The following is a 12703-nucleotide window of genomic DNA, read 5'->3' on the forward strand; positions in this document are numbered from 1 at the left end:
ATTAACATAGTTCTATTCAATTTTGGACAATGTAAGTAAACATATTACGATAATAACAACTCTTGGGCAGTACAATTATTATAATTTATAACACATCAAAATTGTAACCTGAAACGTTTTTTTCTGGTTTAAAATTCCTTTGAAAAAAAATCGGTAGGTTGCTATTTCATGCATATTTTAATGCAAAGTAAAATCAATATAAAATATTATTTTATATCGCAAAAATCAAAAAATATCTTACTTGATTTGATGTAACGAAAAATGTTACTGGAAATAGCGGTAAGGTCTAAAAATAAAAATAATACGCGGTGTAAATGTTAATTGTTTTAAGACCATCGAATACCAAATATATTTTATTTAAAACAAAATATGTTTTTTATAATATAATCAAAATATAACATTTGTTAATATAATGAAAAATGTCGTCTTATGGTGCGATATTCTTACCAATATAACATGTTTTTGCACAAAGAAAAGGAAACTAAATCTGGTTATTACTAGTTTTTAAGGAAAAGGAGTGAGGAGTGAGGACAAAATCACATAAACATTAAACATACAAATTTATCTAGCCTTTTATTTAATATGTATGAAAAATAAATTAAATAAAAAGCATTTAAAACAATAATTACGTTCAACAAGACACAGAAAAATAATCGTAATACTCGTAATTCAGACATTGCGTAGACGGCTTTTAAGTATAATAAAATGATTGAAGAACTGATTGTCTTATCACGCCTGTATGTTATTTAAAGGAAAATGTGGGAAAATAGCACAAAAAAAATAAGAAATATGTCTCAAGTAGGCAAAAAACATAGGTAATTGTCGTAAAAATCAAAAAATACCTAAATATTAAATATTAGCAACATACAACTGCAGATTAGTCATAACGTGAAACTATTTGTTTCTAGTTGACTTTTTTTTACGATTGCGCAATAAAAATATAAAAATGCTAGAAGTCTTCTGCCCTAGTTATTAGTTTCAGTACAAAATAATAGGTATAAATGTATCATACATTATTGTACTACCTATAGCCATCAGATCAAACTCTAAAATATTTTAACACAGTAAAATATCAGCTTATATAATTTCTCTTGTTTAAGATTCAAACCAATATTGAAACATATATAAACACATTATGATTGCTGTCAGAGTGTCAGGTAAAATGTAAGTATGATTTTTACATAATGTTATATCTACTACTAGAAGTCTAGAAATACTTAGTTGGTAATATATTAAAAAATGATATATTTACTTAGAGATTTCATTCGTGTCGTATACTCCATATAGGTTTCATTTATTAGTGGAAAATAAGCTGAAATATAATATAAATCATTTCATAAGAAAAACATACATTTTAGGAAAAACTTTCACGCTTTGAGGAACAGATAGATTTCGATAATTTGTTTTTATTTGAAAGATGCAGGTCAGGTTTATTACATTCTTAGAAATTGTAAGAAACTTTTATACATCAAACATTTCCGAGTATGATACTCAGAAATAATTTTGCCATAGTTTTTAAAATAAATTGAAAAACCCTGGTCCAATGTGACCTAAATGAGTTTTCTTCTTTAGATAAAAAAAAATATTAAAATCTGACAATTCTGGGAGGTATGGTTGTGTTTTCTATAAAATCATTATTAGAAATTACCCGAATTTTACCCCTTAATAAATATCGTCTCGAACAGTCTTAAGATATATTATATCGATTATAAATTATATTTGTACCTATATTACGTATTTTTGACCATTATATTAAAGTTTAATTATATTTATACCTTTTTTAAACGATTTGAACAATTTTTCATCCATAAAATCTGATTATAAATAATACAATAATATGTAATAATATTACAATAATTAAGAGTTACACTTATTTCTAAGAATAGAAAAAAGGTCTTTTTTATTAGTGAATATTGCTATATATATACTGATCTGGTGCTTAAAACAAATAAGCCATAAAACTAAAATATTTATGATTATGTATCTCTAAATTTACTAGAAACAAATCTAATTAATTTTATACATTTAATTGATTTATTTTTTTATTTCCTTGTTGTGATTTAATCACGTATGCATGGTTATTACTTTATTATTACATTAATTTCATCTCACTTCTTATATTGGAAGTTGTGGTTTTCAATCTTTGTCTAACACACGTGGATTATAGGAATTTAGACTTGTTTTCATTCCAACTTATCGATTGATCTTCCAACACGGAAGTCAGAAGTTGATGGTTGGTCCGCTGCTGGTCACATATACGTTATTTCATGTGGTGTAAGTACGTAGTTTTTTTTCTCACTGATAAATTAAATCACAAACAAAATATTCGAGAAACCCAAATACATTTAAATAATATAAATCAGCATAAGGAAAAAAATGACAATAGTACCTATAAAGATTATAAAATAAAAAATTGCAAATTTACGTATGGTTCGTATAATTATATCAATACATAAAATAATTAGATGTAAGAATATAAAAAACAAAACTATAAAATCATAAAATGTATAAAAGCTTGAAGACTCTCCCGTCCCGAACACTTCGCAAGTCGTTATCACTAATCAGGCCTGGACATAAACGATTTAAAAGATAAAGTTAAGTTAATTTTATCTTTTTCACTGAATATTTTAAAATTTACTATTCATTAACTCAATCTGCAACTTAACTGATTTTTATTGATACAAACTTAATAAATTACGAGTTACTTTTAATCAAATCCAATTTTGTTAATTTATAAATAATAAATATAATAAAATTATTATTGAAGATAATATATTATATTATGTTGCATGAATATTTACTTTTTATTATTTTAAACCATATACAATAGCTACTTAAATATTATTAAAAAAAAAAAAAAATAACTTAACTTAAATTAATATGTTATGTTAACTTCTCCTGAGGAAATAACGTCCAAAATCAAGCTGCCGGATTGGGAATCGAACCCGAGTCTCTCGCTTGCCGAGCGATTGCTCTACCACTAAGCTACCCGACTTACACCTCGACGCTACCTACCCACAAGTTGGCAGGAATTTACAGTTAATTGTAAGATATTTTAAGATTTTAAATAACTTTTAGTTTGACCGAGTTTTAAAAAGATTAAGATGCCTAACTATTAACTTTAAACTTTTTAAAATGTTTTCTATCAACTCAACTAAAAACTATTATTAGATAAATTAAATGTAGTTAATGCATGCCGTCCAGCTGTCCAGTGTCCGTACTAAACTATTCGTTCGAGTTGACCAGGGCCGATGAGTATTCGCGTGCCTTACGTACAAGCCCGGATTAAGATAATTTTGGGCCCGGGGCCAAACAATTTTAGGGGCCCATATCCATAATCAAAATTTTGGTGACCCACAAATAAAAATATTTCAGAAAAAAAAATATATTCATCAATTTATTTCTTATTTTTTTTTTTAAATACAAAAATAAAAATGTTATTAAAAATATTTTTTTCTAGATTTTTGGGAAGCAAACTCTTTAATTATATCATCGGTATTAATTACTTCCAAAACATCACTCTCTGAACACAAAACCATAAAACTATTTAAATTTTCTTGAGAAGAGCTTGTTCTATACTTGTTTTTTATTCGAGCTAATTTGGAGAAAGCTCTTTCAGCCGAACAATTTGCAATAGGTATGGTTAGATATATTTTAATTGCAGTATACAAATTAGGAAAAGAAATTAATAGATTTTTTTCATTGAAATGCTTCCAAATATCTAGCAGATAATCTTGTGTGTAATCATATGAAGGTTTACTGATAGACCAATATTTTTTAAATTGTATAATTTCATTTTGTATAGTATTATCAACATCTTTTTTATACAATAAAATAAAATTTTCAAGACTTTTATTAACTTCTTCTTCTTCATCAATATCTTGTGGTAAAACAACATGCAATTTTGTGATGAACAAAAAATTGTTTTTTAGAAAACTATAAGCTTCAATTCGTTTTTCTAATTGTGAACAAAAACTATCTATAATAACATTATAAGTCTCTACTCTAAACTTGTCATGACCACTTAAAGATACCTGATTACAACCAGAGTCATTTGGAAATTTCTTTTTTTTTATTCTCTCTTGTTCATCGGAGTATTTCTCTTTTATTTTAGGACTAAGTTGATTTATTTTATTTTCATATAATGTACTGCACTTCCTCAAATTTGATACATAATGCTTTAATGATATAAGTAAATTAAGAGCTTTTAAAGGATCACAATTTATTGTTTGCAACTGTATTGAGGTCTTGTTGGATCTTTCTAAAATGTCATTCCATAAAAGTGCCATGTATCCAGTTTCTTTTTTTAAAATTTTTTTTAATAATGGTCTAGCATTTCTTTTAGTATCTTCATTTTCTTTACTATTAGGACTTATTATAGTTTCTAATACTTCAATAATTTTAGTGTAATTATTTATTAATGCTTTACAAGACTCTGTATGACATGACCATCTAGTATCACCACTATCACTTAAAGATTTTAATACTAGTAATCGATTACTATCACTTTTTTCTATAGATGTAGTTAATATATTCCATCTGTGAGTAGCACTACTGAAAAAATTATACAGTGACTGAAGAAACCCAAAAAAATTTACTGCTTCTAAGCAACAATTCACACTGTGAACTCCGACTAGGTTAAGTGAATGAGCAGTGCAAGGTACATAAATAGCTAAATCACACTTTTTTTTTACATATGCTTGTAGTCCTTCATAAGTTCCACTCATATTAGGAGCATTGTCATATGACTGACCGCGACAATTTAAAATATCAAGTTTAGAATTTTTAAGAAAATCTTCTAACAATTTAAAGATTGACTCACCTTTGTGACTATCAATAGGTTTAAGCTCTAATAATCTCTCTTGTACATTATGTGATGTACAATATCTTAATACTATTGCCATTTGATCTACCTTAGATAAATCCGGAGTTGAGTCCAAAATTAATGAAAAATATTTACTTTCTCTGATTTCATTTTCAATATAATTAATAACACGTCTCTTTATCAGAGTTATTAATTCGTTCAAAATTGTTGTAGATAGGTATGATGGATGACCTCTCCCTTTATTACCGTGCAATTCAATATGGGTTTTCAAAAATGGATCAAACTCAGAAATTAGTTCAAGAAGTCCTAAGTAATTTCCATTATTTTATAATCTATTATTAGTAATGATGTTTCAACCGTCGTAAATCGTAATCGACGGTATTCACAGTAGTACTGTATTCGTGATTCCTATAATTCCATTGCATTATCATTATCATCCTGCTAAAAATAGACGATAGTCGGTAGCATAATAATAACATAGGTGATATCCATATTCCATATCCATTATCAATATAGTATTTAGCCCACCACAGAGTACACTATGTATAGGCGTATAGCTTATAGGAAACGTTAATGTATAATAATAATAATGATATAAGTTTATATTATTATTTATTATCATTGCAAATCTTTGTATTTTATCGCATATAATATATTATATTTTACATGTTTCTTTTGAGTTTTGATTTACGAAATAAACTATTATTACTATATCCAAATATTTCTGATTTAATAAAAAAAGTACTATTCGCCAGGGGCCCACTTTTGTTTAATATCCGTGGGCCCAGGGCCATGGCCCCTCCTGGCCCCCCCTTAATCCGGGCTTGCTTACGTACTAGTGTACTGCTGTGTGCGAGCTTGGCAATGTTTCCAAAACAGTTGCCGCACGAAAATGTTGTGCCGCCGCAACTGCTGTCCTCACGCTATGCCGTCGTTATCGGTGTGCGTACTTGCTATCGTTGAGTTCGTGGTTAATTGACCCTCACGGATCGTATAAAAAAATATGTGTTCATCCAATCATCCCTCGTGCACCAGATCCACACAGTGTTAAAGGGTTGTTTTTGGCAGCAGTGCAGCACGTTAAATCGTTGAGCAAAACCGTCGTTTATATGTGGTGCGACGTAATGTCGACTGTTGTAGAGCGACTAGTCATGATATATTGGGTAGCGGAAATCTGTTTGAAATGGGACGACTCGCTTCCGTTGCTATCCTTGTGTGACTTACCCAAGCTACGTTTTTCGTGTAGCTAGCGTATTGTTGATATGACCAACTGTTTGAACTGCCGCCTTTTCATATCTGGTGTCATCACCGGTGCGCGGGATACGGCACGATAACACGGCGATTAACGAACTTTGGACTCCACAATCTGGACGGCTCGGACGTCGTCTCCGTGCCGCCTACCAGTCTGCGTTCCACGGTGCCGGTGTACAACGGCCCGTGCTGTTTGCGTTACACTCGTGGCTTGTCTTGTTGATTTCACGTGGTGCGTTTGCAAGTGCATCGTTCGTGTCGATATAAGATTGTGCGTTGGTAGTGTCGTCGTGTTCCGACCGCCGCCCAGACGATTTGATTCGGCTGTACATTGGTACATATTATTGTGACTCAATCCGGCAACCGCGCGTGTGCGACGCGAGTAAATCACCGCTCACGGAAATGATCTGTCATCTTTTGTGAGTCGGCCTATGCCAGTAAATATTCGAGTGCGTATACCACGTCGGTTTGATAGTACTACAATTTTGGAACGTGATCCGTTAAAAATTTAAATAAGTACTCGTCGCCGCCACCGCGGTGACGTCAGTGTGCCGCCGCCGCAGCCGCAGCCGCCGACGTTGTCATCGTCGTAACACATCAACGACTATCACCGCCATCGCTGCCGTGGTATCGTTATCAACTATTATTGTTTTGTATTTTACAATTGTCATAAAGACATATCATTATTGTTTATATTATTCAATTATTGTAATTATTACTGTTCGCTGACCGTCAAGAGACGTCTTCACGGTCGTGACTCTGTGCAATATTCACTTATGTACATTATTATTATTCAATTCCATATATTAAACACTATCATTTAACGATCAAACTTTGTGTTAAAATTTAATATTAAAATACCAGTGTCACCTCACTCCCATACCGACGCGAGTCGTCGTGGCTAACCGCCATATATCGTAGGAGATACCAACGAATGGTTTACTCGAAATTTTACCAAATGTAAAATAAATGCCAACACCAACGAATGGTTTACTCGAAATTTTACTTTTGACTGCATGTTGAGCTTTGTGAATCATATATAATATTACGTCGTAATATTGACGCTTGTTATTGACAAAGTTGCCGTTCGAGAAACTATTAATTCAAATCTGTTTGTAGAATTTTTATCGCTTCTCTAAAACAATCTGTACGTTGGAATGAAAGCACGTCTAAATTCTTATATTCCACATGACGTGTAGACTGCAAAGACAGCAAATCATCGCTTCCAGTTTCCATAAACTACTATCGCTGTTTTAACAATAACCATATCACCTTTGCCTCAAACATGAACTAAGATAATAGACAATAGTACCTATATCTTAGTTCATGGCCTCAGATCGATGTGTGATGAAATTGTATACCTATAGGTAGGCGTAGGTTTATTTACCTATATAAGTATATGGTACTAATTATAACTACTTATTGATAACATTTTTAGCAATCAAACAAGGTAAGTGTTTTTAGTTTTATATAGCATGCATAATGAATAAATTTTCTTCAAAGCTACTAAATTAGTATTATATAAAATGTTTTTACTAAATTGAATGCTACTATTAGTATTATTACTTATTGCTGTATCTTGTATACTGTATAGGTTGACACACGGTACGCAAAGGAATAGCCAGTACGAAGTACAAGCAGTAAGCACCGCAGCGACCGGTCTACGCTCTTACCAACTACCACCACGGGTTACGACAACGCGACTTTGTCAACTCAACCACTGCGCCTCGAAGGCACAAGGTGGGGACGGGAAGGCAAGTCGCGCTTTACAAGTACTAGCCGGCCGCGACCGTTTCGCTCTCTTACGCCGATCGCCGTACCACACACCGCGTGTAATACAGAATCGCGAAAGCATATTATAAAAACTATATTGTTATGTAATTGTAACTTTAATTACAATTGTTGCATTCGACTGCACAATGCAATACAAGTACTTTTGGTCAGCAACAAGCGCGTGTGTAATATTTTTTGTTGTTGTTACATTCGAGTGTCACCCACCGCGAATCCATCAATAACCGGACTACCGCAACGAATACACCGCCGTAGCCGCGTCAATTTAATATACACATATTGTATTAAAATATTTATCACATATCAGAATTGTTTTAATTTAATTTGTATTTCATTTATCAATTGATACATAAATTATTCAATTATATTGTTTCATTTTATAACTAATAATTATCATAGTTATTAGTAACTTATTACTGTACTTGAGTCACTTATGGAATTTATCAATAAAATAAAAAATATTGCATTATAATCTTACCTTCCCTTGAAGAATATGGTTGAAAAACACGAGGAAAATCTGAAAACGGTAAATGTTGTTAGAAAATAATATATTCTTTAATCTTTATTTTATGCGTCAATACCCAAACGGCTCCCGTCTATTGTTTATTATTCCCAAACGGCTCCCGTCAAAAAAGGTTTTACGAACAGGTAAATACCCAAACGGCTCCGGTTGAAAAAGGTTTTACGAACAGGTAAATTCCCAAACGGCTCCCGTCGAAAAAAGTTCTTATAAGTTAGGTTAGGTTAGGAATAAGTTATTCCCTTGCTTTGACCACAAATGGCTGTGAATCGTTCCACAGCAGATTTAACAACGAATTCAATTCTGCTCATCCTAATATTTTTAAGGTTATTGACATACTAACCGAAATACATTCCGAAGCACAAATTAAAGCTCGAAGTGGTGTAAATACACCAAAACCGACAAAAAACAGGAGCTCATTGAAAACATTATCCGAGAATTTTCATCAAATAAAATAACTACCATAGATTATATAAAAAAATGTGTGCATCAAAAATTTACCTATTCTATAATTTTTTTTATATTTTTATACATACATTTTTGTCTATTTTTTAAAACTTTTGTACATTTAATTCACAGAATATAATTTTTAACTTTAAAAAACAACAACACATTTTCAACCACACCCCTTTAGAGACAATCCTAAGTTTGTATGAAGTGGGAAGGAATTTGTGTTGTAAAAAACAGGATTACTACCAGGATTTTAGTAAAACTTTTTTTCGATGGGAGCAGTTTGGGTATTGACCTGTTCGTAAAACCTTTTTCGACAGGAGCCGTTTGGGAATTGACCTTTTTGAAAACGGGAGCCGTTTAGGAAAATTGGGAGCCGAATGGGCTATGCCCGTTTTATGCCTACTCCGTTTGCTGAGATAATGAGGTTGCTACTTGCTATACAGTATACACACATGCAAGGAATTGTGATTTGGGTACCCCACCACACAGGTTGTGGGAGGGGGAGGGGGTAATACGGAATTGGTTCCCAGGTCAAATAAAGTGTATGAATTGGTTCCCATTTAAAACTACTTATCAGCATACGACTGTTCGAATTGGTTCCCATGTGTACAAATCCCTACGGCGAAACGTTGCCGAAGTATATAGCTTTAAAATAAATTAGGGTAACTCCAATGAAAAAGAAAATACATGTTATGTTTGTTAGTAGTGGACTGTATAATACAATAGCAATAAAAAAAATCACACAAATAATAATAGTGTTATTAAGTATATTGTACATAACATTATATAATAAATTCGTATTGCCTCAAAGGTTTAATACAACAAATAATAATCACAGCCATTTATGAACCTAACCTTACCTAACCTTGCCTTTTAGGCTTAATACAGTTTAAAAAAAAGTAAATTATTGAACTAAATATCATCAATGCGGTGCACCACGTACCTTTAGTGTGATTAGGGTGCCAAGTGGTGTCCGAATCCGTATTTAATACACTACAATAGAACAAACGACAGATTTGATCCGGCACACTAACATACTACTCGTACTACCCCTTGGTGGCACTGATAGGATGAGTTCGAACAATTTCTAAACATAATGACCGCAATACACTGAGACAAATAACTAATGCAATAACATAAGAAACGGACTATTACTGACCATTTGAAATAGGTAATGATATAACTACGATACATTTAAAAAGAGAAAAACTGCTTGTGTGAGCGTGAACACCCTAACTCATAAGTCATAATACCTATTTTATTGGGTACCTATTACGATGTCTGGGAAAGTTTATAAAATGTATAGGACGGGTGTAATAGGTACCTATTGGCTATTACATCTAATATAATATTATAAATTGGTTATGTTTGTGTCTCGTCAGTTTTATTGTGACAAATAACCTAGTTACATGCACTTATATTTACTTATTTCAGTACCTACATATAAGTGCATGCGAGTTAAAATGAAAGTGAATTAAAAAAAAAAAATAGTAATATAAATATTATTGAGAAAAGTAACATTAAACACAATCTTCATATATATTTTGAAAACATATTGGAGAGGCAAGCGTTAAACAATAAGTTAATATAGTTATATTATCATATTATGAAAGCTCACCAATTGGCAATTTGTATTTTACCTGCAGAGACAACCCGGGAACCAACTCGTATGATACCTATAGAGTGTAGATAACCCCGGAACCAATTTGATAATTGGATATCAAGTAACCTACTTGTGGTCGTTCGGGGTACGACACGTTTTGGTTTGAACGCACCACATTTTCTCGGCAAACTGAGTAAACATAATATTAATGATTTTGAGAAACAATAATACCGAGTTTTATATTATTATCTTTACGTTATTTAATAATATTTAAATTTGGTAGTAGATTCAGGGAAATCCACAGACCACTATACAACAAAGTATAATAGTACCTATAGAACTATTCAATTATAAACATATTACATTATGCTGACTAATGAGTGTAATACACTTAGTGTATTAATACTCATTGCTCATTATAGTCATTACATAAATAAAAGTTAAAAGATTTCTTTTAAAAATAAATGTATGGGATTAGATTTACATATTTGTGTTAAACTAGTATTTTTTTGACACAAAAATAATATAATAGGCACTTATATAAAATATTAGTAGTATATTATTAGGTACCTAGATATTTTCAATTATATCATATTACTGAACTATAAGTATAATAAGTAAAATATTTTACGTGATATTAAGTGTTTAAAGTCTTCATCATTCAACATATGCTTCACTAAAATAATAAGAAAATCAACTGTCACACAACATGTATAATATTTAAACATTATAAATTATTATACCTACTTAAATTTATTGTTACTCAATATTATTAAATTATATAAAATGCAAATTAGATAGGTTATAACTTATAACGTATATTATAATATGGAAACTATGAGGTACCTATAGAAAATAATAAAAACTATCTAGTGATAGTTATGTAGTATGTGAATCAAAATTGAATGTTAATAATAAATAATAATTCTAATATATTTTTACGAATAGGTTTAATGGTTGAAATGTGTTTTTAAACTTGAAATTAAAGTGGAAATGCAGGAAACAATTACTGAAGATTACTGCGGTTAATAACGAGTAAAACACTGGATCTGTCAAATAAAAACTTTCTGGAAATCTGCTAATATTTTTTTTTTTAAATAATCTATACATCCAATATCCATTATAGAAACGGCTGAAGGGATAAATGTATAGAATTATTATATAGATTCCTATTATAGATCAGTAATTTTGAAATTGTACTCATAATACAAAGTTCCATATAAGTTAGTTAAATTAAAAAAGCTGGTCTGAAGTTAAAATTCGGTGGTCGGCAACCTTTTTGGACTCTCGGGCCACATTCATAAATAATTAAAAAGATTTCGAGGGCCAGACAAAAATACAAATGTTACATTCCAAATTATTTACTATGTAAAAAATTTACTATTAAAAAAATTGCCGACAGTTGCAATATAAAATATGATTATTTTGATATGATATTCAATTAAATCTCGTCGTAGAATTTAAAGCGGGCTGTATACAATAGACGCGCGGGCCGCCGGTTGCCGTGCACATGAGTTACACGATTGACAAAATTCGTCAAAATTGTGAATATTTGCAAATTATTTTTTATTTTTTTATATTCTTTAATTGAGATTTTAACTATATAATAAATTTTTTTTAGTTGGAAATTCATAAAAGTGTTTCTTTTTATTACTAACATTTGAAAATTTGATTTATGATTCCTTGTCATAACTTTAACAGAAAAAGAAAGTTAACTTGATACTATTTATAGACATGAACATTGTTCAGCTTTTAACTTATTTAATTTTTTTTTAATTATTAAATTTGATTGTTTATTCAAGTAGGTACGATATGCTAAGGTATACTAAGCACTGTCTATGCACAAGATCATTTTTCTAATACCATGATGTAACATTGAATTCAAATTTAACTCATCCTTTACAATGACATACTAGACAACTATTACTACTGTACAACACAGACTTCTGTACCCATCTATATAGAAATCTATGCTGTACAGCTTATAGAGTACAACTTGTCCAATTGTTTCAACTTAATACTTATTAATATTAAAATAGTTAAATTTATAATTAAAAGAAATCGAAAGAAACTGAAGAATTTTAGTTATAGACTAAATTAGTTTATTACCTATATAGTATTTATAGCCATAATATTATTACATTTTTACGAACATATTATAATAATATTGTATATACTTGATAAATGATAAGTAATACCTATAAATTAACTATAATTACTATAATAATACATAGTATAATTGAAATAGCTTACTTAATGT

The 12703-nt window shown here is 30.5% G+C and overlaps 1 protein-coding gene across 1 annotated transcript; it reads right to left on the reverse strand.

Annotated features, from left to right (window-relative positions):
* Positions 1-3440: 3440 nt before the first annotated feature.
* On the reverse strand, positions 3441-4904 carry LOC111031547 (zinc finger MYM-type protein 1-like). The gene is made up of 2 exons (XM_022311551.1): positions 3829-4904; positions 3441-3759 (listed from the first exon to the last, which is right to left on the reverse strand). Exons 1-2 carry the CDS (start codon positions 4902-4904, stop codon positions 3441-3443), a joined length of 1395 nt encoding a protein of 464 aa, XP_022167243.1.
* Positions 4905-12703: the final 7799 nt, after the last annotated feature.

Source organism: Myzus persicae, unplaced genomic scaffold (assembly GCF_001856785.1).
Source record: "Myzus persicae strain clone G006 unplaced genomic scaffold, MPER_G0061.0, whole genome shotgun sequence".
In the NCBI taxonomy this organism is placed as follows: Eukaryota; Metazoa; Arthropoda; class Insecta; order Hemiptera; family Aphididae; genus Myzus; species Myzus persicae.

What these genes read in the sequence shown, in the direction of transcription:
- LOC111031547 (XM_022311551.1), bottom strand. Translation starts at nt 4,904, where the DNA reads ATGGCAATAGTATTAAGATATTGTACATCACATAATGTACAAGAGAGA. An exon ending in CTTGAAAATTTTATTTTATT is followed by an intron (nt 3,760 to 3,828) that starts GTATAAAAAAGA and finishes TTGGTCTATCAG; the next exon opens with TAAACCTTCATATGATTACA.